We start from the raw sequence: 24,928 nt of genomic DNA, 5'->3' as shown, positions 1-24,928 counted from the left end.
CATTTCCTCTGCCCTCCTGGCTGCGCTTTCCTCCGCCATCGCAGCCGCGTCCCTACCTGCTGGGTATCCCCCTCCGTGTAGGGCAGCTTGGTGGAGACGTGGAACATGATCTCCTTGTTTCGGAAGTTGTAGTAGACCGACTCTGTCCCTGTCTGCCCGTGGGTCACGTCGAGGCCACCCCGAAACCTGCACCCCACAGAAAGACGCAGTATGAGGCCTGTGCTGCCAACAGCTTTGAGCATTTTTAGGAGCAAAAAACAACTGTGCCCCTGCGGGGAGGGGGCAGACGTAAAGGAGCCCCCCTCCCCCCATTCTCCCTCTGTCTTGACTCTACTCACCCCTTGAATTCCTGCAACTTGACTTTCTGGCCCAAGAATTCAAGGAATTCGACGAATGCTGGGCTCTCCTCCGTGGTGCTGAAGAGCTCCTCTTCTGAAGTCTGCAGAGAAGAGGCAGAGTTATGTGTGTTGATGCTCAAAAAGAGGGCTTGGCTTTCAGCCACAGTGGGTGTGGGGGGGAGAGGTCTCTGTGCATCCCTAACCCGGACCATCTTGAAAGGGAAAGGACCGGCCAGAGGTAAGAGCTTACAGCCCTCTCCCATTAGCATCCCAGTTAACTTAAGAAGACTCCTGTGCTAGTTGGGTTCGACCAATGGGGGCTCCAGCATCCTGTCTTCAGGTGGTCAAGCAGCTACTGAAATGGGACCCAAGCACAAGAGCTCTCTCCCTGCCTGTGGTTTCCAGGAACTGGGATTCAAAAGCATTGCAGCGATTGCCCTCTCCCCTCCATGAATTTGACCAATCGGCTTCTAAAGCCATCCATATTGGGGGGAGGGACCATTTTTGCTTTTAGGGAGAAGAATGCGCTTCAGTTTTAGTTTACTTTAGTTTAGAGAGAGATGCTATAGACCACGGGTAGGCAAACTAAGGCCTGGGGGCCAGATCTGGCCCAATCGCCTTCTCAATCCGGCCCATGGACAGTCCGGGAATCAGCATGTTTTTACATGAGTAGAATGTGTCCTTTTATTTAAAATGCATCTCTGGGTTATTTGTGGGGCATAGGAATTCATTCATCCCCCCCAAAAAAATATAGTCCAGCCCCCCACAAGGTCTGAGGGACAGCCCCCCGCTGAAAAAGTTTGCTGACCCCTGAATTATAGAAATAGATATATTAATGAGAAAAGTATCAGGCTGCAATCTCTATTCAGGAGTGGGCAGAAAGTAGATCTGAATCAACTGGTAGATCTTGCGGGATCTGCAGGAGGGCTATTCTCACAGGCTCCCAACTGGGTCGCAACAGCAACATAAGTCTCCTTCTCCACCCCGACAAGTTTCAAGCCAGGGTGCTGAGATGAAGAATGCAGCCTGCAAGTGCGAAAGAACGGCCAGTTCAAGTTCTGCTCTGGAATGGGAAACAAAAACCCCATGCCCAAATTGTTCAAGACACTCTGTCGTTTCATTTCATTTTCCGGTTGGTAGGTCTCACGGTTGCAGGAAAACCCCCACAAATCTGAAGTCATGCTGGTTGTAATTCATTGGGTTTGAATCTGTGGGTGCTGCACCCTTTTGAGGGGGGCTGAGAGGTCAAATAATCTACAGTGGTACCTCGGGTTGCATACGCTTCAGGTTACAGACTCCACTAACCCAGAAATAGTGCTTCAGGTTAAGAACTTTGCTTCAGGATGAGAACAGAAATCGTGCTCCGGTGGCACGGCAGCAGCAGGAGGCCCCATTAGCTAAAGTGGTGCTTCAGGTTAAGAACAGTTTCAGGTTAAGAACGGACCTCCAGAACGAATTAAGTACTAAACCCGAGGTACCACTGTATAGATCAAGCAGGGGCAGTTTATGCTCTGAAAGAATAATGCCAAACTCAGCTATCCTTTGAAGCTTTCAGTTCTCTAAATTTTGCAACGCAGCTCTCCAAGAGGGGTGTGGGATAAAATTGTTGGGTGGGAAAATATAGGTTATTAGGAGAAAGTATAGGTTATTAGGAGAAAGTGGACATAAAATGCATGTACCAGTGAAAAAAATAGCAAGCAAATATCTGGGGGGAAATGTCTTGCAAAAACGTGTGTCTATATCGGGGGAAACGGCTTCAGTCCATTAGTTTCAAGAGGCCACGATCCCAACCTGGGCCACTAGATGGAGCTCCCGCCACCTGGCAAAATCATACATTTTAACAGGCTTAAAATGCAAAGATTTTAAATAGAGAAGCTGGTGGGTGGCTTTGTGAAAGCTGGATCATGGTGTCTCTCTCCCTCCCTCCCCACTTTCCCTTTTCATCCCCTGAGAATCACTTGTCAATTGACTGCGCCTTTTTACCCCACCCCAAAGGATCAGAGCTTTGTCATGACTTCCTCAAGATAAAAGCTGCGCAGGAGGCACGGGAGCACACAATTTAGCTCAGCTTTTTAAGAAAAGGCCCTCCTGCATGCTCTGGAAGGGGAGGCAGCTGTGTGCTGCCTGGGGGGGGGTACCCCTCCCCTTTTCCGAGCTGATTTCTCAGGTGTGAAGGAGCCACAGGTGGGGTGGGAGGTGAACGGGGAGGAATCTGGCATCCCTGAAGCAGCGCAGAGGTATTGCCGTTTGTTCAGGGGGGGAAGAAGGGGGGGGTCTCCAATACTGGTGCAGAGTGGCTCCCTCCAGCCAGCAAACCCAAGAGGCAGGGCAGTCCACAGGGAGCTACTAATACAGTGGAACCTCGGTTCTCGAACCGCTCCGCTCCCGAACGCCGAAAACCCAGAAGTAAGTCTTCCGTATCACAATACTGATAATCTATGTTGGAAATGTCAAGAAAAAGAAGGTACCTTTTATCATATGTGGTGGACCTGCCCCAAGGTGAAAGACTTCTGGGAGAAGATTTATAATGAATTGGAAAAAAATGTTTAAATATACATTTATTAAGAAACCAGAGGCCTTTCTTCTTGGAATAACAGGTTTGGAATTGCCCAAGAAAGATGTTAGACTGTTTTTGTATGCCACAACTGCAGCTAGAATTTTGTTAGCCAAGAATTGGAAAATACAAGAAGTGCCGACAGTGGAGGAATGGCAGATGAAGATGATGGACTTTTTGGAGCTAGCCGACCTGACCGGAAGAGTCCACAACCAGAAGGAGGAGGAGTACCAAGAGGAATGGAGGAAATTTAAAGACTATTTAGTTAAATATGCTAGGATAATTTAAATAGAAATACTTGCAAACACCAGATAGGCTTAGGATTTAAATATGTGGTGTTACAGAATACCATGTTTAAATTTAATATGAAAAGAAAGAAAGACATTAATTGATATGTAAACTTTATGAGAAATTTTTGGAAAACTGTTACAATGATATATATTGAAACTCAGCCAGCGGGGTTCGAGGAAGTCACGTAACAATGTTATTAAGAGTGGAATAATTACAGTTAGGATTTATGTTTGTTTATAAATTTTGGAAAATCAATAATTTTGGGGGGGGGGGGGGGAAAGAAGAAGTAAGTGTTCCGGTTTTTAAACGTTCCTCGAAACCCAAACATCCAACGCGGCTTCCGATCTGCAAAAAAAAGCCTAGCATTCAGCCAATCGGAAGCTGCGGCTTGGAATTTGAACGTTTTGGAAGTCGAACGTCCTGAAAATGAGTACAAAAAAAGCACTTTTTTAAAAAAGAGAGGGAGAGAACGGACCCCAAGGAGCCGTCTAGTCTGACCCCATGCAAAGCAGGAATCGCAGGACCAAACCTGAGACCTTCCGCAGGCAGGACGGATGCTCTGCCACTAAGCTATAGGGACTTCCATACAAAAGAAAGTAAAATTCCAGCCTCCATGTTTCTGAGTAAAGGACTATGCTCTGCGGCGATGCTTCTGAATGCTAGTTGCTGGAAGCCACAGGAGGAGAGAGGGCCGCTGCGCTTGGGTCATCCTGAAGGAGCGTCTCCACCCCCATCGTTCTGCCCGGACACTGAGGTCCAGCGCCGAGGGCCTTCTGGCGGTTCCCTCATTTGAGAAGTGAGGTTACAGGGAACCAGGCAGAGGGCCTTCTCGGTAGTGGCACCCGCCCTGTGGAACGCCCTCCCACCAGATGTCAAAGAGAACAACAACTACCAGACTTTTAGAAGACATCTGAAGGCAGCCCTGTTTAGGGAAGCTTTTAATGTTTAATAGGTTACTGTCTTTTAGTGAAAACAAAAAAATTCCTTCCAGTAGCACCTTAAAGACCAACTAAGTTAGTTCTTGGTATGAGCTTTCGTGTGCATGCACACTTCTTCAGATACACTGAAACAGAAGTTGCCAGATCCTTCTATATAGTGAGAAGGTGGGGAGGGGTATTACTCAGAAGGGCGGTGGGAATGGGTGATTGGCAGATGGCTGTGATGAGCTTGTTGACGACTCTTAATGACTGCAATAGGTCTTACAGGAAAAAGCAAGGGGTGAGAAGGTGAAAAATGGCTTTGTCATGTATAATGAGATAAGAATCCAATGTCTTTGTTCAGACCAGGTCTCTCCATGGTTTTAAGTTTGGTAATGAGTTGCAATTCATTTAGTGTCTTTTAGTGTTCTGTTGGAAGCCGCCCAGAGTGGCTGGGGAAACGCAGCCAGATGTTCCCTTTGCCGCATCTGGCCGGCCACTGCGAGGGAAGGATGCTAGACTATATGGGTCCCCTTTGGGATGATTCAGCTGCAGATCTGTTCTGGTGTCTTCCTTCCACTGCTTCCTCCTCAAAGAAGGTGCCTTCCTCTGGTCCAGGACCTCCTGGGTATTTCTCTCTCCCCCCCCCCCCCCCGATCTCACCTGCCTCCCTGGCAAGAAGCCAGGGTACTCACCTGGCCCAGCTTCTGGTAGATGACACCGAACTTGAAGTTATTGCTGATGACGTGTTCATCAAAGGTCACAATGAGTCGAGAGGCCTGGAAGTGGGGCGGGGCGGGTTGGCAGGGGGGGGGGGGATGGAGAGAAAAAACTGGTGAGTTCAGCTAGCGGAGCCTCAGGTGTCAAGTACATCTACCTGGTGCAAACATTCCCTGGGAACTAGGGATTCCCCCAGATCCTGCTGCAGCACACATGGAGGGGAACCTGAAACATGGGGGCCACAGGAAACCCCATTGCCTCTGGCTCCCGGCACATCTCACCCCCACCAAAAGTTCCTTTGTGTTTCTTCCTTGGCTTTTAAATTTGCCTTCTCCTCTCTCCTTCCTGCTCTTCAGTTTCAGAAAAGCTGGCTGAAGTATTTTATTAGGTAAGAATATGCTGCTTTTTATAGAAAACACTTCACCCAGTGTTTTTCTGAAGCTGCAGAGCAGGAAGGAAAGAGGAGAAGGAAAATTTAAAATTCTGGTTATCAGTTTTATACGTTTCAATAATTTTACAGTCATTTTAACGTTTCAAAACTTCCTTCCTCCTCTTTCTGTGGTTCCACAAATTTATTTTTAATATTTTCTGCATATATATATATATATATATATATATATATATATGATGGAAAGATTGTGAGGCATGGACCTCCTGAGGAAATATAAAGTACAAAATACGCAATAAAAACAAAAACGAAGAGAACCCATTATCTCCCCCCCTCCAAAACATATTTTAAAAGGGCATTAGATGCCAGCCAGCCAAAGACCTGGTTAAAGAGGAGCGGTTTTGCCTGGCACCTAAATATATGCAATGAAGGTGCCCGGTGAGCCTCCCTGGAAAGAGCATTCTACAAATGGGGAGCCACCACAGAAAAGGCCCCGTTCTTGCGCTGCCACCCTCCGGACCTCTTGATCTCAGGGTCTGAGTAGGTTCATATGGAGAGAGGTGGTCCCTGAGGTATTGCAGTCCTGAGACATTTATTATAAATTAACTCTGAGGCAGCCACAGAGCTTTTATATCAGATCAGTAAATTCCGAATACTATAAAATGCTTTAGCCTTCCCTTAAGACTGCATCCAGGTTGTTGAGTACTACCTCAAGACTGATTTTCAGGAGAAGGCGTCCAAGAAACCGAATAAATACCCATATTTCAGTGAGTTTCCTCCCCGCTCCTACCTTTGGGTACAGCACGGGGTAAAAGCGATCGACGTTGACGTCCTCGCACACCAACTGTGGCCAAGAGAGACATATAGACACTAAGACATCGCAATGGGTTGGACCCAACTCTACGATTCTACGATTCCAGGATCACAAAAGGAACTGGTTCCTCTTGCACAGGCACAAGAGGAAATTCCATCCAGCCCACTGCTGCCGCCGTTCTCCTAACAGAACAGCCATTTTCCTTTCTGGGGCAGAGAAGAAGTCCAACAGGTGCAGCTTCTGCCATTGTAGTGCCACAATAACTGATGGGTGTGTGATAAGATTGCAGTTCCCCACTGTCGCCCCCCTCCGAATCACCCTTCCTGTCAGGCTGAATCCGTCAATGGTCCAGACACAAGCCCTGTCCTCCCTGGGGGGTGGGTCTCTGCCTTGACTGACAGGTCACAGCAGGGGTCAGCAAACTTTTTCAGCGGGGAGCCGGTCCACTGTCCCTCAGACGTTGTGGGGGGTTCGACTTTTTTTTGGGGGGGGGGAGATGCGAGAGCACCACAAGCCCTGGTAGCTGCTTAGCTGTGTCTTGCAAGTGGCAGGGGCTGGTGGCGGCGGCGGGACAATGAGCGGTGCGCTAAAGGGCTCCGGAGAGGGGCTTCTTAAAATGGCAGCCGCTTGATCGCTGCTGCTGCTGGCACCAACAAGGCCCAGCCCCCTTCCTCCTCTAGGCAGGGCAGGAAGAAGCCAAGAGGAGGGAGGGAGGTGCCGCCGTGGGAGGGAGAGGCAAAGAACGTGTGCGCTTGCGATCCACGCAGTGATTTCTGGACCATCCGCAGGCCAGATCCAGAAGGCAATTGGGCCTGATCCAGCCCGCGGACCTTAGTTTGCCCACCCATGGGTCGCACCAGCAGTGCTTTTGCAAGGCAAGGGTCCGAGGGCATTTCGCTCCCTCCCATCGCACCCTTTCCACCCCCAATACTTGCCTTTGCCATCTGGACAACGTTGGGGAACTCGGTCAGGCAGGAGATGGGGATGACGTCGTGGTAAGTCCGACATTTCGTCCTGCGGGGGAAGAGGGCAGAGGAGATGGGAGGAAGCCAGGCAGAAGATCCCACCCGCCGAGAAAAGATCGAGGGAAGAGAGGGGGAATTCCTCCTTCTGCCTTGCCCCAGCATTAGTGACAAGTTCCCTAGCAGCTGGAGACCCAAGTTTGAGAAACACTGATCTAGTGCAGTACAGCGCTGTCTTCACCTACTGGGAACAGCTCTCTAGGGCTTAGGAACAGGGGTTGGCAAGGCTTACTGGGCATGGGCCGGATCCATAGCTGTCAACGTTTCCCTTTTTTAAAGGGAAATTCCCTTACAGTCATACCTTGGGTTGAATGTGCTTCGGGATGTGCACGTTCGAGTTGCGCTCCGCGGCAACCCGGAAGTAACGGAGTGCGTTACTTCCGGGTTTTGCCGCTTGCGCATGCGCAGACGCTCAAAATGACGTTGCGTGCATGCGCAGAAGCACCAAAACGTGACCCGCGGACACGGGTTACGTTTGCTTCTAGATGCGAACGGGGCTCCAGAAGGGATCCCGTTCGCATCTAGAGGTACCACTGTATTCTGAATAGGATTCCTCTTAAGAAAAGGGAAAAGTTGACAGCTATGGCCAGATCACTCCCGCAGAGATCCTCCATGGGCCGGGCCGGCACAACATGACGCCGGAAATCGCTTCTGCGCATGCCCAGACGCCAAAAATTGCTTCTGCACAGGCACAATTTTCGGCATCTGAGCATGCGCAGAAGCGATTTCCGGTGCCCCGGACATGCACAGAAACAATTTCTGGAGCCGCGGAAGCAAGTCCCCATGCCGTGCTGCACTGGTCTAGCGCAGTGCGCAGGGACTCACCAAGCAGGGGGCTTGGTTGGCGGCTCGGGGGCCGGTTAAACGGCCTCCATGGGCTGCTTCCGGCCCATGGGCCTTAGGTTGCCGACCCCTGGCTTAGGAACACCCAGTCCAGCCTCCTGTTCTCACAGTGACCAACCAGATGCCCATTGTCAGAAACCAGCAGTGAGGATTCAAACACAAGACCGAACTCTGCCATCTGTGGTTTCCAGCAAGTGAGATTCAGAAGCCATTGTGGCGAAGAGCACCGTATTTCAGGTAGAGGAAATTCCCAGGCCTACCAGGAGAAGTTGCCAGTTGGGGATTTTTATTTTATTTTCTCATTTCATTTTTTTAAAAATACTTTTCAAGTTTATACATTTCACTAATTTTACAATCAATTTAACATTTCAAAACCTGACTACCTCCCCACTCTTTCTGCGGTTCCTTCAATTTATTTTTAATTATCTTCCGCATCTCCACATAAACTTAATTTGCTCGTTTGTCCATCTACTTTGAATGTATACTCTTCTGAAAAGCTGCAGGTTATTACAATAATCCTGCCAATGTTCTTTTCTTTTCTTTTCTTTCTTTCTTTTAAAAGTTTTTATTTCATTTTAATACACCACATACAAAAAGAAAATAAGATTGTGATTATGCACCCTTTTGAGTTTGGGAATCCAAAGGGTGCATAATTACAATCTGTTTTTGTTTTTACTTTGTTTTGTTATTTGTATGAAAATTGGGGAATTTGTGGAAGGGAATTTAGGTCGACTTTAGAAAATGGTTTTAAGAATGAGCACTGATGTATAAATATTGATGTCTATAAGGCAAAATTGGTTTTTTAAAATGAACTAAATATAAAAAGGTCAAAAATTAGGGATAAGAACTTGTCGAACTAACAATTTGAATTGGAATATAAGAAGGGGAGGTGTGGGGAAGTCAGGGAAATATGTTATAGAAAAATAAGGATTGTGAACTTTATGTGTTTTTAAACTTTTTTGTTTTTTGTTTTTTGATTTTTTTAATGTATTAAAGTGGAAAATTTCAATAAATATCTTTAAAAAAAAGAAAAGAAAAGAAGATACACAAATATCCATCACCTCCTAACAACTAAAAAAAGAAGAAAATAAAAATAAAAACAACAACAACATCAATACATTAAATATTGCTCACAATACATTTAACATAAAAATGACTTTTTCCTATATAGCTGACTTCCCATCTACTCCTTACTTCTATTTTTCATCCGTTATTCACTGCCATTATATAGCATATTTTGGCTTTAATGTTATTTATTCTATCCTAGGTTTTCCATCAGATTTAAAACTCCTACTGAAGTTACTCAAATGCCGCTACAGACTTCAAACTGTCATTGCTGTTTTTCAAATACATTTTAAAGACTTCCCATTTTGTGGTAAATACTTCCTGCCAATGTTCTTATCCGTTTCCAGCTTGTTTGTTAAATAAACCATTTCCGTTCTTTTATAAAAAGATTTGTTATCTAGATTTATTATTTTCCCAGTGAGTTTCACCAGAAAGAAACAAAGAGAGAGAGAGAAAGAGATAACACACTTAAAAATAAAATTAAAAATTCTAGTCCTCAAGATTCCGAATGAAGTTCTGAGTTAAAGAGGGAGCTGCCCTTGGCAGTGGCGTAGCGTGGGTTGTCAGCACCCGGGGCAAGGCAAGTAATTTGCGCCCCCTAACCCGTGGATTTGCGCCCCCTAACCTGTGGATTTGCCCTAACCCCAGATGTTGCGCCCGGTGCGGCCGGCCCCCCCTGCACCCCCCACGCTACGCCACTGGCCCTTGGTCCATTGAGCTCAGTTCTCAGTGGAAGCAACAGCTGCCCTGGGTTTCAAGACTTGGGTTTTCCTGCCCTCGCAGCTCCCCCTCTGTTCCCACTCACCGCAGGAGCAAGCGCAGGTGCTCCTGATCTCCAATCACGTCGTACTTGAGGGAGAAGACGAGGTGCCCCAACGCTGCGTCCACAGAGTAGTAGTTAAAGTGCTCCTGGGTTGGTGGTGGGGAGGAAAAAGGTGAATATAAGAATGGAGGGAAACCCCCCCACAATGCAGGCTCCCAGCTCCGTGGTGCCTCAGGGTTCCGTCCTCTCCCCCATGCTTTTTAGCATCTCTATGAAGCCGCTGGGAGAGATCATCAGGGGGTTTGGGCTGGGTGTTCATCAGTATGCAGATGATACCCAGCTCTACCTCTCTTTTAAATCAGAACCAGTGAAGGCGGTGAAGGTCTTGTGTGAGTGTCTGGAGGCATACTGAAGTACTGTTTTGGGGGGACAGGGGTGGGCGGGTGTGGGGGACTCCCTGGTCCTGAATGGGGTAACTGTGCCCCTGAAGGACCAGGTGCGCAGCCTGGGAGTCATTTTGGACTCACAGCTGTCCATGGAGGCGCAGGTTAATTCTGAGTCCAGGGCGGCTGTCTACCAGCTCCATCTGGTAGGCAGAATGAGACCCTATCTGCCCGCAGACTGTCTCGCCAGAGTGCTGCATGCTCTAGTTATCTCCTGCATGGACTACTGCAATGTGCTCTATGTGGGGCTACCTTTGAAGGTGACCTGGAAACTGCAATTAATCCAGAATGCGGCAGCTAGACTGTTGACTGGGAGTGGCCACCGGGACCATATAACACTGGTCCTGAGAGATCTGCATTGGCTCCCAGTACATTTCCGAGCATAATTCAAAGTGTTGGTGCTGACCTTTAAAGCCCTAAACGGCCTCGGTCCTGTATACCTGAAGGAGCGTCTCCACCTCCATCGTTCTGCCCGGACACTGAGGTCCAGCACTGAGGGCCTTCTGGCGGTTCCCTCATTGCGAGAAGTGATGTTACAGGGAACCAGACAGAGGGCCTTCTCGGTAGTGGCGCCTGCCCTGTGGAACGCCCTCCCTTCATATGTGAAGGAAATAAGCAGCTATCTTCTCTTTAAAAGACATCTGAAGGCAGCCCTGTTTAGGGAAGTTTTTAATATTTAATGCTGTATTGTTTTTAACACTTGATTAGAAGCCGCCCAGAGTGGCTGGGGAAACTCAGCCAGATAGGGTATAAATAATAAATTATTATTATTATTATTATTATTATTATTATTGTTGTTGTTGTTGTTGTTGTTGTTATTATTAATAATTATTATTATTGGCCAACCAGGTGCTCCCTGGGAAAGCCGACAAAGCAGGAAGCCTCCCTTTGCTGTCTTTCCCCTAAGCAGCTGGTAGACTGCTCCTGCACCTGGAGGCTCCATGCGCGAGAGGCAAATTTTTCTCCCTGGAATCTGTCCGCCCAGGAGTTGGCGCCTGTCCTGCGGCTCCGAGTTCCACAGTTCAAAACCAGCACAAAAAGAGGAGATCCTCTTTTGGTCTACCCAGCAACTTCCAGCTTTCAGTTAATGGGGCCACGGGGTCTTGGTGCTTTGGGAGGGGGAGAACAGCTCCCACTTTCTTTACCCCACGTGGAACGAGAAAAATCGCCGCAATTAAAATGCAATATGAAAAGCAGCTTTAAAAAAACCAAACATTGCCGTCACAGAAATAAGGTGACTCCCGAAAATACACATAATGTTATAAACACCCTTTCGTGCCCCCCCACCTTTCCCCCTAATCTTACAAGCCCCGAAAGCTGCAAACTTTCCCCTCGATTGTTTCAGTCGCCCCTTTCGGTAACTTTTCCATCTCTCTGTTACCCTTTATGGACAAGGCCCCAGCCGGAAATTCAATAAATACTACTACTAATACTACTGATAATAATAATAATAATAATAAAGAACAGCACACAGATTTGTGTAAAGGCAACCTGGAGGAGGGGAGCAGGGCAGGGAGGAAGGATATGTTTTTTGTGAGAGGAAAAGAGAGAGCCATGGAACCGTAAAGTTGGAAGGGATCCCCAAAGCTCATCTAGTCTGACCCTCTGCGCCGCAGCAACCACAACTAAAGCATTCCTGAAAGGTGGCCCTCCAACCTAAATGTGTTAATAAAACATTTTTTAAAAAAAAAACAAGGAAGGAAGGAAGAAGAAGAGTTTGGATTTGATATCCCGCTTTATCACTACCCGAAGGAGTCTCAAAGCGGCTCACATTCTCCTTTCCCTTCCTCCCCCACAACAAACACTCTGTGAGGTGAGTGGGGCTGAGAGACTTCAGAGAAGTGTGACTGGCCCAAGGTCACCCAGCAGCTGCATGTGGAGGAGCGGGGAATCAAACCCAGTTCACCAGATTACGAGTCCACCGCTCTTAACCACTACACCACACTGGAAGGAGAGTCCACCACCTCCCAAGGAACCCCCATATCTTCCCCTCAGAGCATTGCCTTTATACCCCTTGCCATCTTTCCTGGGTGCACAGCAAACCCGAAAGAGGATTCAGAGACTCCATTAAACCTCCCAAGAACATAAGACGAGCCTGCTGGATCGGGTCAAAGGGGGTGCAACCAAGTCCCACCACATCCTGTTTTCAAATTGGCCAACCAGATGCCCCCCAAGGGAACCCGCCAGAGCCCCCCCCCCCCGTGGTTTCCAGCTTCTAATGTTTGATGTATTACTGTATTTTAATATTTTGTTGGAAGCCGCCCAGAGTGGCTGGGGAAGCCCAGCCAGATGTGCGGGGTATAAATAATAAATTATTATTAGTAGTAGTAATAGCAGTAAAGTTAAAGGGACCCCTGACCATTAGGTCCAGTTGTGACTGACTCTGGGGTTGCGGCGCTCATCTCGCTTTATTGGCTGAGGGAGCCGGCATACAGCTTCCGGGTCATGTGGCCAGCATGACTAAGCCGCTTCTGGCGAACCAGAGCAGCGCACGGAAACACCATTTACCTTCCCGCCAGAGCAGTACCTATTTATCTACTTGCACTTTGACGTGCTTTCGAACTGCTAGGTTGGCAGGAGCAGGGACCAAGCAACGGGAGCTCACCCCGTCTTGGGGATTCGAACCGCCAACCTTCTGATCGGCAAGTCCTAGGCTCTGTGGTTTAATCCACAGTGCCACCCGCGTCCCTCTAGTAGTAGTATATTATTATTATTATATCCAGAAGCATTTACTACCTCTGACAGTGTGGGCATTTTCTAATCAGCCTTAAACTTTGGGACCTGTGTTTGCTGGAGGAGAGGAGGAAAAGGGGAAATTGGAGCGATAAACGCTCTGCCCTCCCAGGGTGGCACAAAGCTACCCAGGCCGTCCCTGGCACAACCCAGAGCCCCGCCCTTGGCACACACGGAGCAGTTCCCGCTTGGCGAGGACCGCAAAGAGGAAAGAAAAAAGAAGGAAAACAACAGGTTGAAATGCAAATCAGCCTGCTCAGAGGACTTTGGCGATGCCCAGAGGAGGAGGGCAGAGTTCCCACTTGGAGGGCAACCCTCATGAGCTCACCCCCATGTCGCCACGGACCTGCTGGGCCATGAAGATGACCCCGGCCAGCTTGCCACTGAAAGCCCTCCAAAACAATTTGTTGGCAAACAGAACATGGAAACGGGACCGGAACAGGAATGGAGAAGGAGGAGGAAGAGGAAGAGGACCCTCACCTCTGATGTGATCAACTTTTGGTCCTCCAGGTGTACGGCTAACAGGGGTGATGGGGGCTGGAGTCTGGCACCATCTGAGGGTCACAGGTTGCCCATCTGAGCATTAGGAGAAGGCAGAGTGCCAGGGAAGGTAGCCAGGGCAGTGAAGGCGTGTGATGGTCTATTTCGGGGCTGGGGAACCTGCGGCCCTCCAGACATACTCCCATCATTCTGGGGAAGGCCAGGCAGTGGTCAGGGATGATGGGAGTTGTAGTCCAGCAACATCCATAGGAGCAAAGTTTCCCCACACCTGCCTTAGCTGAAGGTTCCAGATGCCAAGCTGAGGTGTCCCCCTCCTGCCCCCCCCAAAAAACAACCCAACTAGTTTTGGCCCCCAAGTGGGACTCTGCATCTAATCTCCCCGCTTGACTTTGGTCAATTTATGGAAACGTTTATGTATTGCATTAACTTATTCATTTGGTGCTAAAGATTCCTCGCCTTGACGCTTATCAGTCACCTGGCTGTCAGATTGTTCGTGCAGAGGTTATCAAAGAATTTATTTTATTCTGTTACTGGCTATCTTTCTTTGATATGAATTTTTAGCTCAGATTGCTTATTTTCCCCACAGATTAACCAATTGCTATGCGCGCCTATCGCTGCCTGCTTTGGGGACACACACCCAGGGGCCACGGACCACTTGGAAATCATGAAGGGTTTTGACGAACTACGTAAAAATTTGGCTGCCTGTCATAGCAACTGTAACCCGTTGAGCCAAATGTTGTAGGATTTCTATTTGCGCTTTTAATGGCCCCTTTGATTTCTTATATATTGCATTTAACATTTTGAATTCCAGAATTTAAGTTGCAATGCAATAAAATAAACTAAAACTAAAAGCAGCAATAAAAATACGATTAAAAATCAATATAATTTAATGCAAAGGATGCGCTGTCTCCTTGTCTTTGGACAGAAATCCACAAACAAGCTGAGGACCACCTGACTGAAGCTTGCAAGCCGGAATCAATCTTTCAGTAAAGGTAAAGGGACCCCGACCATTAGGTCCAGTTGTGGCCGACTCTGGGGTTGCGACGCTCATCTCGCTTTACTGGCCGAGGGAGCTGGCGTACAGCTTCTGCGTCATGTGGCCAGCATGACTAAGCCGCTTCTGGTGAACCAGAGCAGTGCACAGAAACACCGTTTACCTTCCCGCTGGAGCGGTACCTATTTATCTAGTTGCACTTTGATGTGCTTTTGAACTGCTAGGTTGGCAGGAGCAGGGACCGAGCAACGGGAGCTCACCCCGTCACGGGGATTCGAACCGCCAACCTTCTGATCAGCAAGTCCTAGGCTCTGTGGTTTAACTCACAGCGCCACCCACGTCCCAATCTTTCAGTACGACAGCGCAAAAACTTTGGAACTCCCTGCCTGTTGAAACCAGGAAACCGCCTTCGCTGTGCTCTTTTTGACACCTGCTAAAAACCTTTTAGTTTAGGCAAAGCCTGTCCAGCCACGTAGAATGTTGATGTGTGTTTTAATTTGTTCTTAATATACTGCTGATTTTAATTTTTGAAAAAGTTTTTTTTTAATTGTTCTTCCTGAAAATGTTAATGTTTTAATTTCTTTGTAAACTGCTTTGAATTATTATTTTACAATCAAATGGTATTTAGGGTCCCCTTGGTTTTATAATTGCAAGTTGCTTTGAATTGTTTTTCATATTGTATTAAACCCGCCCTGGGACCTTAGGGTGAATTGTGGCTACAGTTCCTAGCATCTTTAACAATATGATTTCCAAGCACAATTCAAAGTGTTGGTGCTGATCTTGAAAGCCCTAAACGGCCTCAGCCCAGTATACCTGAAGGAGCGTCTCCACCTCCATCGTTCTGCCCGGACTCTGAGGTCCAGCGCTGAGGGCCTTTTGGTGGTTCCCTCCCTGCAAGAAGTGAGGTTGCAGGAAACCGGGCAGAGGGCCTTCTCGGTAGTGGCGCCTGCCCTGTGGACATCAGATGTCAAGGAAATAAACAACTATCTGACTTTTAGAAGACATCTGAAGGCAGCCCTGTTTAGAGAAGTTTTTAACGTTTGATGTTCTATTGTGCTTTTAATGTTCTGTTGGAAGCCGCCCAGAGTGGCTGGGGAGGCCAGGCCAGATGGGGGGGGGGATAAGTTGTTGTTGTTGTTGTTGTTGTTGTTGTTGTTGTTGGGCAGGGAGTGGGGAGTCACATGCTTTAAATGCATGGTGTGTGTGTAGAACGGAATGGAAACTGGCCAATCGGAACTGCTCAGGCATTTTGTCAAGGAAGTGGGTGGGAACCATAAGGAGTTAGGGAGGGCGTCGTCACCTGGAGAGGGGGCACAGACTTGCCTTGCCCAGGAAGTGCTTCCGGTAGAGCCGGGCTGTGTGGTTGCTCTCCAACTTCACCTTGCAGGTCGGGGACTGGAGCAGTTCTGTCTCAGGGATGCTCGACAGCTTGTGGTTGGTGCCTTCGATCCAGTAGCCCCCAAACTGGGGCAGCAAGATGAGGGGGAAGGGGCCCTCTCGGCCCAGAACCTGGAAGAGGGGTGAGAGAAGATTGAGGTGCCTGTAGATAACCAGGAATGGTCTGTTGGGGGTTTGGCTCTCAAGTGCCTCTTTATTTAATTTGATTTTTTTAAAATTACTTTTCTGTGCCACTCTTCATCTGAGGATCACAGGGCAGTTTGCAACACAACTCCCTGGAGAAAGCATTCCGCAAATGGGAGCCACCACTGAAAAGGCCCCGTTCTTGTGTTTCCACCCTCTGGCTCCGAGAAGGGCCTCAGATGATGATTGCAGGGTCTGGGTTGCTTCATATGGAGAGAGGTATTGCAGTGCAGAGCCATTCAAAGCAGTTTGAATTGGGACCAGAAGCTAATTGGCAGCTAGTGCAGTTGCCCAGGATTGGACTTATACTGTCAAACTGTCTTGCCCTGGTGAGCCAAATGGCCGCTGATTTCTGCACCAGCTGAAGTTTCTGGTGTTCAGAGGCAGCCTCATGTCTAACACCTTGCAGTAATCTAACCTAGAAAGTCCTGTCCAGATAGGGGCACAGCTGGGCCTCCAGCCGAAGCTGACGGAAGAGTTCCTTGACCACCTCCTCTCGCAAAGAGGCATTAATCACTTCATCCAACACAACAGGACTAGACTATGCTCTGGACACCCCATGAGATTCATCTGCTGCAACAAGATCCCAAGTCAAGATCCCGGTGGATGCAAGCAATTTTATCCTCAAAACGCTTTGCAGACAAGTCACAGCGAGCTACCGTTGCTTCAGACCAAAGCCCCACTTACTGGGCAGCATCCGGCACCAGTATGACTCAGAGTAGACTCAAGGGCCATCACTAATGTAGGGACGTTCCTTCAAAATCTACTCCGAGCCAAACTGAGCTGGGTAGAACGCATCACTCTCCAGAAGCGGCCAACTCCAACTCGATGCTTCCGGGTACGAAGGAGACAGCTCCCACCTGCTCACTTATTTCTGTTTGCTTCCAGCAATCGCCCTTCCAGAGGTAGACTGCTCCTGCCTGTGGAAGAGCCACCTCAGCCCACAGAAGACAAACCTCTCCCTGTGACACGGCCTGCTCCTTACCTCGTGGACGCTGGGATAAGGGATGTAGTCCTCTTCAGTCTGCAAAACACAAAGTAGAGTCGGGTTAACCAACTTGTGGGAAAGGAGAAACAGGGCGGGCGCGTCTGTGTAAAAATTCACCGAAACGGCTCCTTGCACATTTGAAGGAAGCCTCAATGGCTGCCAGCCACATGGATGGGTGCTGGGCACCTTGACTTGTGCCACATGGGTTTGCTGCAAGGATCTGGAGGTGAAACGAGGCAGAATGAGGTACCAGCTGTGCTCTACCTAGAGTAAAAGTCACAGGCCATGTGTGTGTGTGCGTGCGTGCGGGTTGCAGGGGTGGGGAGAACAGGATGCCATTACGTAAGCAGCCGCCTTAATGCCAAGACAGAACCTTGGGTCCATCTAGCTCAGCAATGCCAACACTGGCCGGCAGCATCTCTCCCCACAAAGTAAAGTAAGATGCTAGTCCTCATGTTTCTGATTTAAATAAGGAAGTGCCTTATGACCACTAGGCCATCTGGCTCAGTGTTGCCTACCTTGACTGGCAGCAGCACTCCAGGATTTCAGGCAGTCCTACCAGAAGATGTTGCCAGTGGGGGAACGAGCCCAGGACCTTGTGCAGTGGCTCTAACCCTGAAGGTTAGAGCCCCACTCTTTGGAAGTATCCGAGGCAAGACAGATCTCTCTGGGGTGACAGCCCTACACAGCGGCTTGCAAACATTGCTGCATTTCCTGGCTGGAGGGACCTCCCAGAGTTGAGCAGGGGAAGGGGACAGAGGGGTCTCTGCCAGCCGTGCAGAGCTTGGCAGAAGCACAGGTTGGAGCCCCCGAAACCTGAGCGGAAAGGAAGGCTGGCCTATTAAAGGATACCCACTGCAGAAACCCATTCCAGGCTGCAAGGCCCAATTTCCCAGCAGATGGGGAGCAGCGCTCAGGAAGGGCCAGGTTGTCTGGGGCTGCCCTCTTCTCCCCAATGCCCAACGGGTACCCGAGAGGAGGAGGAAAGGAGGGACATACCTTCAGTGGAGGAGGGAAGGAGCATCTCTGTTCATCCATCCTGCTGCCCTGTAAGAGACATGGATGGCACAGAGTCAACACCTGGCTATGGTCACCCCCCGGGGGGATGCAAGCCAAGAGCACCTTTGCTTTGGAGAACAGGCAGGGGGGCGGGGAGGACGGCGACGACACATCCTGCTTGGCACAAGGACAGGCAAGGCGGAACGGGACAATGATGTTTGCAGGACAAAGGAGTATGTTGACAGAGAGGCGGCTCTGAAACGAGCCCTCGGAGAGGACGCTTCTGTAGGTGGAATTAAAGCCATATGTCCATTTCCCTGCTTTTAAAAACAGCCAGGTCTGTGGCGTTTGGGGGGTCAGGTCAAAGCTCCTCCACATTTCAGGCCCGGAAGCGACATCAAGGATTGCCTCTCTCTCTCAGTTGGGGCAGCCCCTCTCTGAAAATCCCCTCTGAGCATACACAGAGCGTGGATCCCCCAATGCCTCAGCGACAGTTTCCAGGGAGCTGCGATTTCAAGGTGGCCAGGAATCCTCCAACACCACCTTTTCCTGCGGATTAAATCCCTGAAAAGGTGGTGGACGGAGGCAGAGAAACGAGAGGTCTCTTCCCTTTGCAACTGTAGATTCTCTCTCTCTCACATGCACAGATCCGGGGTCCTTTCTTCTGTTTACTGAGCAATACCAAAGTCGTCTCCCATCCGGCCCCCCAGCCCGTCCTGCCCCACAACCAGCCAGGCTCCTGTTGAGTCATTTGGCGCTTTGTTGTGAAAGAATTTATGTAAGAAGAGCCTCCTGGATCAGGCTGGAGGGTGCGGCTCCTCTGTTTCAGCATCCTAATCCCACAGCGGCCAACCTGGTGCATATTATGAGAATCCTGTAAGCAGGATCTGAGCATCACAGCGCCCTTCCTTCTGTGGTTTCCAGCAAGGAGGCAGAGCATAGCCGTCAAGGCTAGTGAATCTGTCTAATTCTCCTTTTTAAAGCCATCCAGGTTGGCAGCCATCACTCCTGTGGGAGGGAGTTCCACAGTCTAACGATGCACTGCACGAAGGAGGACTTTCATCTGTCTTGAATCTTCTATCATTCATCTTCCACAGAAGCCACTTTTTTGTCTATCCACCGTCTTCGTGCAATGACTAATGGTATAAATTTGCATCACGTCACATAAAGAGATGCATTTTTTCCACACGCACATATGCGCACGCCCCTCCGGTGGAACGGGCTCTCTCGGGAGGCGCTGGGCTCTCCTTCCTTGGAGGTTTTTAATAAATAATAATAATAATAATAATAATAATAATAATAATAATAAATTTTTATTTACACTCCGCCCTTCCCGGTTCAGAAAACCGGGCTCAGGGCGGCTAACAACAAATTTAAAACACTTAATTGATGCAACAAAAACAGCATAAAAAACAATAGAAAACGGGAATAACAATAAATTCAGAATTCAAAAATCAATTTTAGGGGGAAATCCATCCAATAAACATTAGATGATCACCAGGGCTAGCTGGCTAAATTAGTCCTATTTGGTCCAGCAGGGAGACCAGCTGTGGGATCCCAGAGCGGGTAATCTTCATAAAAAGGGGAGTGGGAGGGAAGGAAGGGGAATAAAAGATCAGGCTAAGTTCAAATTGAAAGCCAGGTGGAATAGCTCTGTCTTACAGGCCCTGCGGAGGTCGGGTGGACACCTATCAGGGATTCTTGAGCTGCGATTCCTGCACTGCATGGGGTTGGACTAGATGACCGCTAGGGTACCCTTCTGACTCTACAAGTGCAGAGTCCTGACCATGTCCTGTGCTGTCTGCTGAGGGTTGTAATCCAAAACACACACACACAAACCCCGCCAAATCGGGGAAGGCCATTCTTGAAAGCTGCCTCTCCCTGCCCTGCCTTCCTTGCTTCCAGCCCAAAGATCTCCCTGTCCTAAAAGCACCTTTATCCCCTGGGGCAGGAAGGAGACCCTGCCCTGCCCACATTCCCCCTAGGCTGCCCCGAGTGTCTGGTCACCCTCCGGTCTACCTCTGTCAGACCCGGGTGCAAGTCCAGGCAGGTCTTGCCAGGTAAATTTGACTCACCTGCATCTTCTCAATCATTTCAAACAGCTCTGTGTTCTGCAAGAGATTGGGGAGAAAGGAAGTAGTGGGTGATGGTTGGCTGCATGGGAGGGGTCAGAAATAGTCACCCCCCGCAAAAAAAGAGGCTTTAAACACAGCCTGAGAGTTGGCAAGATCCACTTTTAAACAGGCACTTGAGAATGATGCAAGAATCAGGGGTACTCAATTTCCCACAACAACCCTCCCAGGTAGGTTAGGCTGAGAGAGGCAGTGACTGGCCCCCAAGGTCACCCAGGAAAAAATTAAGGTGGTGGGGTGTGCGTCTGAGCATCACTGGGGGTCAGAGGCTTAGTGGATCTGGGCCCAGTCAACGTCCGCCAACCAGAAAAACACCCCAAGGGTTCAGACCACCCCCTAACACCAACCCTGGCAAGGATGGCGGTTAACGGTCCTTCACAACAACCCCGCGGGGTAGCCTGGCCTTCTTCCCATTCCACAGAGGTGGCACCGAGTCTGAGAGAGGGTCTATGTAGCAAATCCACAGCAGCGGCAGAGATAGGGTTCAAGAGAAGAGCCGCACCTCCTTCACCCCTCCCCGGCTGTCAAATCTGCAGGGAGTCCTGGGCATACCCAGTGCCCACAAACATGGCTGCTTCACCAGGACCCAGGAGAGGCTCAGTGTCGCCCCCCCGCCCCCCCCCTTGCACAAAGCAGCAGCAGGTGAGAGAGCCCAGAAGCGCAGCACGCAAAGGGTTAACAGGCTCTCTCCTCATAAGGCTGGCTTAATGACTTTTCTTGGAAGGAGGTCAGCGCTTGGCAGGGGAGAAAGAGAGAGGGACCCGGGAAGACAACTCTGCTTTCTGAATTTGCAAAAAAAACACCACCACTCCGCCTGCCCTGGATCTGGCTACTCCGAGTAGACCCGCTGAAATCAACGGCCCTGCACGTCCACTTGAATGAGTGAAAACAGGCTCATCTAGTCCAGCATTCTCGCCAAATACCCCTAAGAATCTAGGAATCTCGATAGACTGCTTATGGACCTGGAAGTTCCATGGAAATGCAAGAAGAGCCGGATCACGCCCAGCTGCGGCCACGCAGTGGGAAACCCTATGGGTCTACTCTAAGTAGGACTAACACCAGATAGAGCCCCTTCCTCGCTCTAGCACCACCAAACTCCTGTACATTTCCTGCCTCCCCCCCCAGCTCCCCCCCACACCTTTATGGTCTGCTCTCTTTGCTCCCCTAAGTCAAGGGTCGTCAGGAGCAGGGACCCCCAGACACCCCCCAGAGGCTGTGGCAACCACCACCCCCTAAAGCCAAGAGACAGCCCCCCAAAGAGGGGTTAACTCACGCTCCAGCCATCCTCTACGGATTCCCTCCTCCGAGGAGGGGGCAGCCCGGGGGTCCCCGGGAGAGCTTGCCACTCGGCCATCAGCCTTACTCCTCCTCCTTCTCCTGCTGCTGTTTCGTGGGTCTCGGGTTCAGATCCTGCCCACACCCGGCCCGGGGCGCTGGAGGCTCTGTGCCTCTGCCTGGGGATGGGCAGCTTCCATGGCGAAAGCTCCCTTCCGCCTCCTTGCTCGCAGGAGCCCGGCGGGGAGAGGAGGGAAGCCAGCTCGGCAAGCTTTCCAGGGGTTCTCCCCTGCCCGCCTGGCGGATCTGCTGGGATCTGCTGCGCTGTGTGTACTCTTTGGGCGTGGAGCCAGGTGCTGCCGGAGGAGAGGCAGGTCCCTGCAGCCGGATGCAACCCTTCCCGGGTGTGTGCGTGTGTGTGATGGGGGGAGGGAGGCAGGGAGGGAGGGAGGGAAGCTGGCTGGCTGGGGCCTGGACCACTGGGGTCGCCATGGCAACTGGCCTACACTTGAGGGGGATGAATGGGAGGAGGGAGGGAGCCTGGAAGGTGGAGGGGAGGCGCGTGCTGCTAGGATTCCCCTCACCTCCAAACAGGAAAAAAGAGCTTCTCTCTCCAGGACTCACATCTGGAGAAGGCAAAGTTTCACAGCAGCGAAGAAGAGGATGGAGGAGGAGGAGCATCTCCCATCATTTCTCAAAATGTATCATTTGGCATTAAGAAATTGTTTTATTTAAATGCTCATAGTTTGCGGGTCTTTTGTTCCATTCAGAAGTATGATGACGATGACGATATTTATATTTATTTGCTTTTTCAAATCAAAGTTTTACAGTCACATATCCAACATACAACATAAAAACAAGATTCCAAGGTATCTCCTGGATTTCCCTCCTCCCCTTTGTGGGTCCTACTATTAAGTCCTTTCCTCTTGCATCTTTTATAATAATCCAAACCTTTTACCTCTCCATTATATCCAGAATTCACCATTAATCTACAAGTGTTATTCCAATGCTACTAACGATTTTTACTGTTTGCAGTCGCTTTTAAGATAAATCATAAATTTCCCCCATTCCTTATTAAAATTTCAGTCTTCCTGATTTCTGATTCTTCCAGTCATTTTAGCCATTTCGGCATAATCCATCAACTTAATCTGGTCGGGACTTTATCTTCGTTCCATTAAGATAAATTCAACAGTGTAAATAAGTTTTGATGGATGCAATAATGGAAAACCGATTGGTCGGGACTTTATTTTCTTTCCATGCTTATAAGCTGCAAATGCATCACTGTGTGTTTATATGTTGTTGTTTTGTGTGTGTTTATACACACACACATATAAAACAAGGCAATGCTTGGCATAAGGGCCTAAAATTGCAATAAGGTTGGACCAGATAACCCATTAGGTCCCCTTTCCAGCACTACAACTGTGTTTTAAGGAAAGGCTGCTGTGTTCTTATTGTGATTATGTGTATTTATGAATACCGGTAAGTCTGATATATGTTTGTGTGCTTTGATTTTATTAGGGTTGGATTGCTTTCTAATGCCTGTCTTTCCCCCATGTTTTAAGCCGTTTCTGTTTTATCGGTAATAATGGTGCAATTCTATGATTCTTCAAGGTAAAGACTTTCATTCTCTCTTAAGGAATCCAAGATCTCGCAGATACCCAGGACACACACACACACACACACACACACACACAAACACAGCCTCCAGCCATAACTCTGTGAAAGCAGAACCAAGGAAATAAGAATAACCCTCTCCTTCTCCCCCCCTCCCCTCGCCCCCAACCACCTCGTCTGTATTTGCAATTAAGGCCATCAAAGCAAGTTAATTAGAGAGAATTAAGCGTGCTCTTTTAACCAGTTAATTGATCCTTTAATTGATATGGGGAAAGTGAGGACAGCAGATCCTCAATAGACTCTCAGGTCCTTGAGGCAGGGGGTGGAGGTCTCATGAGGATAGCCCAAGATCACCCCCTCCCTCTCTCATTTCCCCCTCTTCTCAGAGTGGAGTTGATTCTCTCACACACAAGGGCCAGAATCTCTTTCAAATTTCGGGATTCTTAAGCCCGGCACAAACGGAGCCATGATGGGCATGGCCCTCTGAGCATGTGCCGAGTGCCTCCCTCAGTACCAGCAAGCAAAGCCGCCCTCCAGAGACAAACATAGGAAGGTGTTTTGTGCACAGTCGGGTCTTCCAGGGCAATATTGTCTTAAATACTAGGAGTCTTCCACCTTTCGTTGAGCCCAAACAAACATGCATTTGAGGACCCATTTCTTAAATCTTCTGTTTCACAGAGATGTCGGTGTCGTGCCAGTGCTGATTAGGCCAATGCCCAGGGGCAGGTCTTGCTTCGCACCAGCAATGGCTCTCCAGGGATTCAGGCAGGAGATGCTGCCAGCGGGGACTGAACCTGGGGCCTTCCTTCTGCAGGCCCAGCAGGGTCTCTACCATGCAGCTGCAGTCCTTCCCTTAAAAAATGAATCAAGATCCCGTCCTCACAGTTCTGAAGGGCTGGCTTAAGCAGGAAGCTGCCTTAGACTGAGACAGGAGATTGGTCCATCTAGCTCAGTGCTGCCTACACGGACCGGCAGCAAAGGCTCTTCAAGATTTCAAGTTGGAGAGTCTCTCCCAGGGGATTGAGCCCGGGGCCTTCTGCATGCCAAGCAGCTGCTCTGAGCTCCCCCAGCTTGGAACAAAGGCAAGCTGGGTTCTAAGGAAACACAGATTCAAATCCTGGGGAAGGTGTATGGAGTGTTAGGGGCACATGCCAAGTGAGGGGCAGGTGGGGCTCATCCACTGGAGAAGGTAGCCCATCTAGGAGAAGGAAAACTCTGACCTTAAACCTCCGCTAAGCCCAGAGATGGAAAGAGGACAAAGTCCTGACTAGAGAAGAATGGCAGATCAAGTTGATGGATTATGCCGAAACAGCAAAAATGACCTGAAGAATCAAAAATCGGGAAGACCGAAATTTTAATAAGGAATGGGGGAAATTTATAATTTACCTAAAAAAAAAAACATTGTAAACAGTTAAAATCGTTAGCAGGATTGGAATGACACTCGTAGTTTAATGGTGAATTTTGGATATAACGGTGACGTAAAAGATTTGGATTATTATGAAAGATGAAGGAAATGATTCATGGAAGGACCCACAAAGGGGAGGAGGCAAGTCCGGGAGATTCTGTGGAATCTTGTTTTTATGTTGTATGTTGCGTGTTTGTGATTGTAGCATTTTAATTTGAAAAGCCAAATAAAGAAATCTATAAAAATAAATAGAAGATAAACCTCTGCTGCCTTACGCAATAAATATCTTTGAGGCAAAAGAAGGCTCGGGAGTAAAACTTGCACAAATCTGGAGCGGGGTCCCTAAGGTGCTTTTACACCTCCTTCCAGCGACTCCTGCTGTTGGGATGGTGCCAAACATATTGCTCGGCTTCTTTTGCACCCCATCAGCGAATCCTTTCATCTGGGCAGCCCAGGACCTCCAGACACACTGCCCAGGCTTGTGCCCTGGGGAAGTCACTTTGCTAAGGCGGCAGGAGCTGGGAGTTTCCTCCCTGCATTTCTGCTGG

The 24,928-nt window shown here is 49.1% G+C and overlaps 1 protein-coding gene across 7 annotated transcripts in view; it reads right to left on the bottom strand.

Moving 5' to 3' along the window:
• Nucleotides 1-24,928, bottom strand: part of RAP1GAP (RAP1 GTPase activating protein) — a 108,754-nt gene that overhangs the window by 25,392 nt on the left and 58,434 nt on the right. For 5 of the 7 annotated variants that reach the window (XM_028741450.2, XM_028741449.2, XM_028741444.2 and 2 more), the window contains exons 4-13: nucleotides 20,030-20,065; nucleotides 17,955-18,002; nucleotides 16,953-16,991; nucleotides 15,710-15,895; nucleotides 9,758-9,861; nucleotides 6,958-7,036; nucleotides 5,999-6,052; nucleotides 4,796-4,879; nucleotides 339-439; nucleotides 57-186 (exon numbers count right to left, since the gene is read on the bottom strand). In XM_028741450.2, the coding sequence (XP_028597283.2) occupies nucleotides 57-186; nucleotides 339-439; nucleotides 4,796-4,879; nucleotides 5,999-6,052; nucleotides 6,958-7,036; nucleotides 9,758-9,861; nucleotides 15,710-15,895; nucleotides 16,953-16,991; nucleotides 17,955-18,002; nucleotides 20,030-20,047 (843 nt within the window). In that variant the 5' untranslated portion in view covers nucleotides 20,048-20,065. Of the gene's footprint in view, nucleotides 1-56; nucleotides 187-338; nucleotides 440-4,795; nucleotides 4,880-5,998; nucleotides 6,053-6,957; nucleotides 7,037-9,757; nucleotides 9,862-13,371; nucleotides 13,451-15,709; nucleotides 15,896-16,952; nucleotides 16,992-17,954; nucleotides 18,003-20,029; nucleotides 20,066-21,359; nucleotides 21,761-24,928 lie in introns of those variants that run through there. The other 2 variants (XM_028741447.2, XM_077931117.1) reach the window with 2 other exon arrangements.

The sequence above is a fragment of the Podarcis muralis genome, chromosome 7 (genome assembly GCF_964188315.1).
Source record: "Podarcis muralis chromosome 7, rPodMur119.hap1.1, whole genome shotgun sequence".
NCBI lineage: Eukaryota > Metazoa > Chordata > Lepidosauria > Squamata > Lacertidae > Podarcis > Podarcis muralis.
Note: the sequence above shows the minus strand (reverse complement) of the source record. Positions and strands in the feature narration are given on the sequence as shown.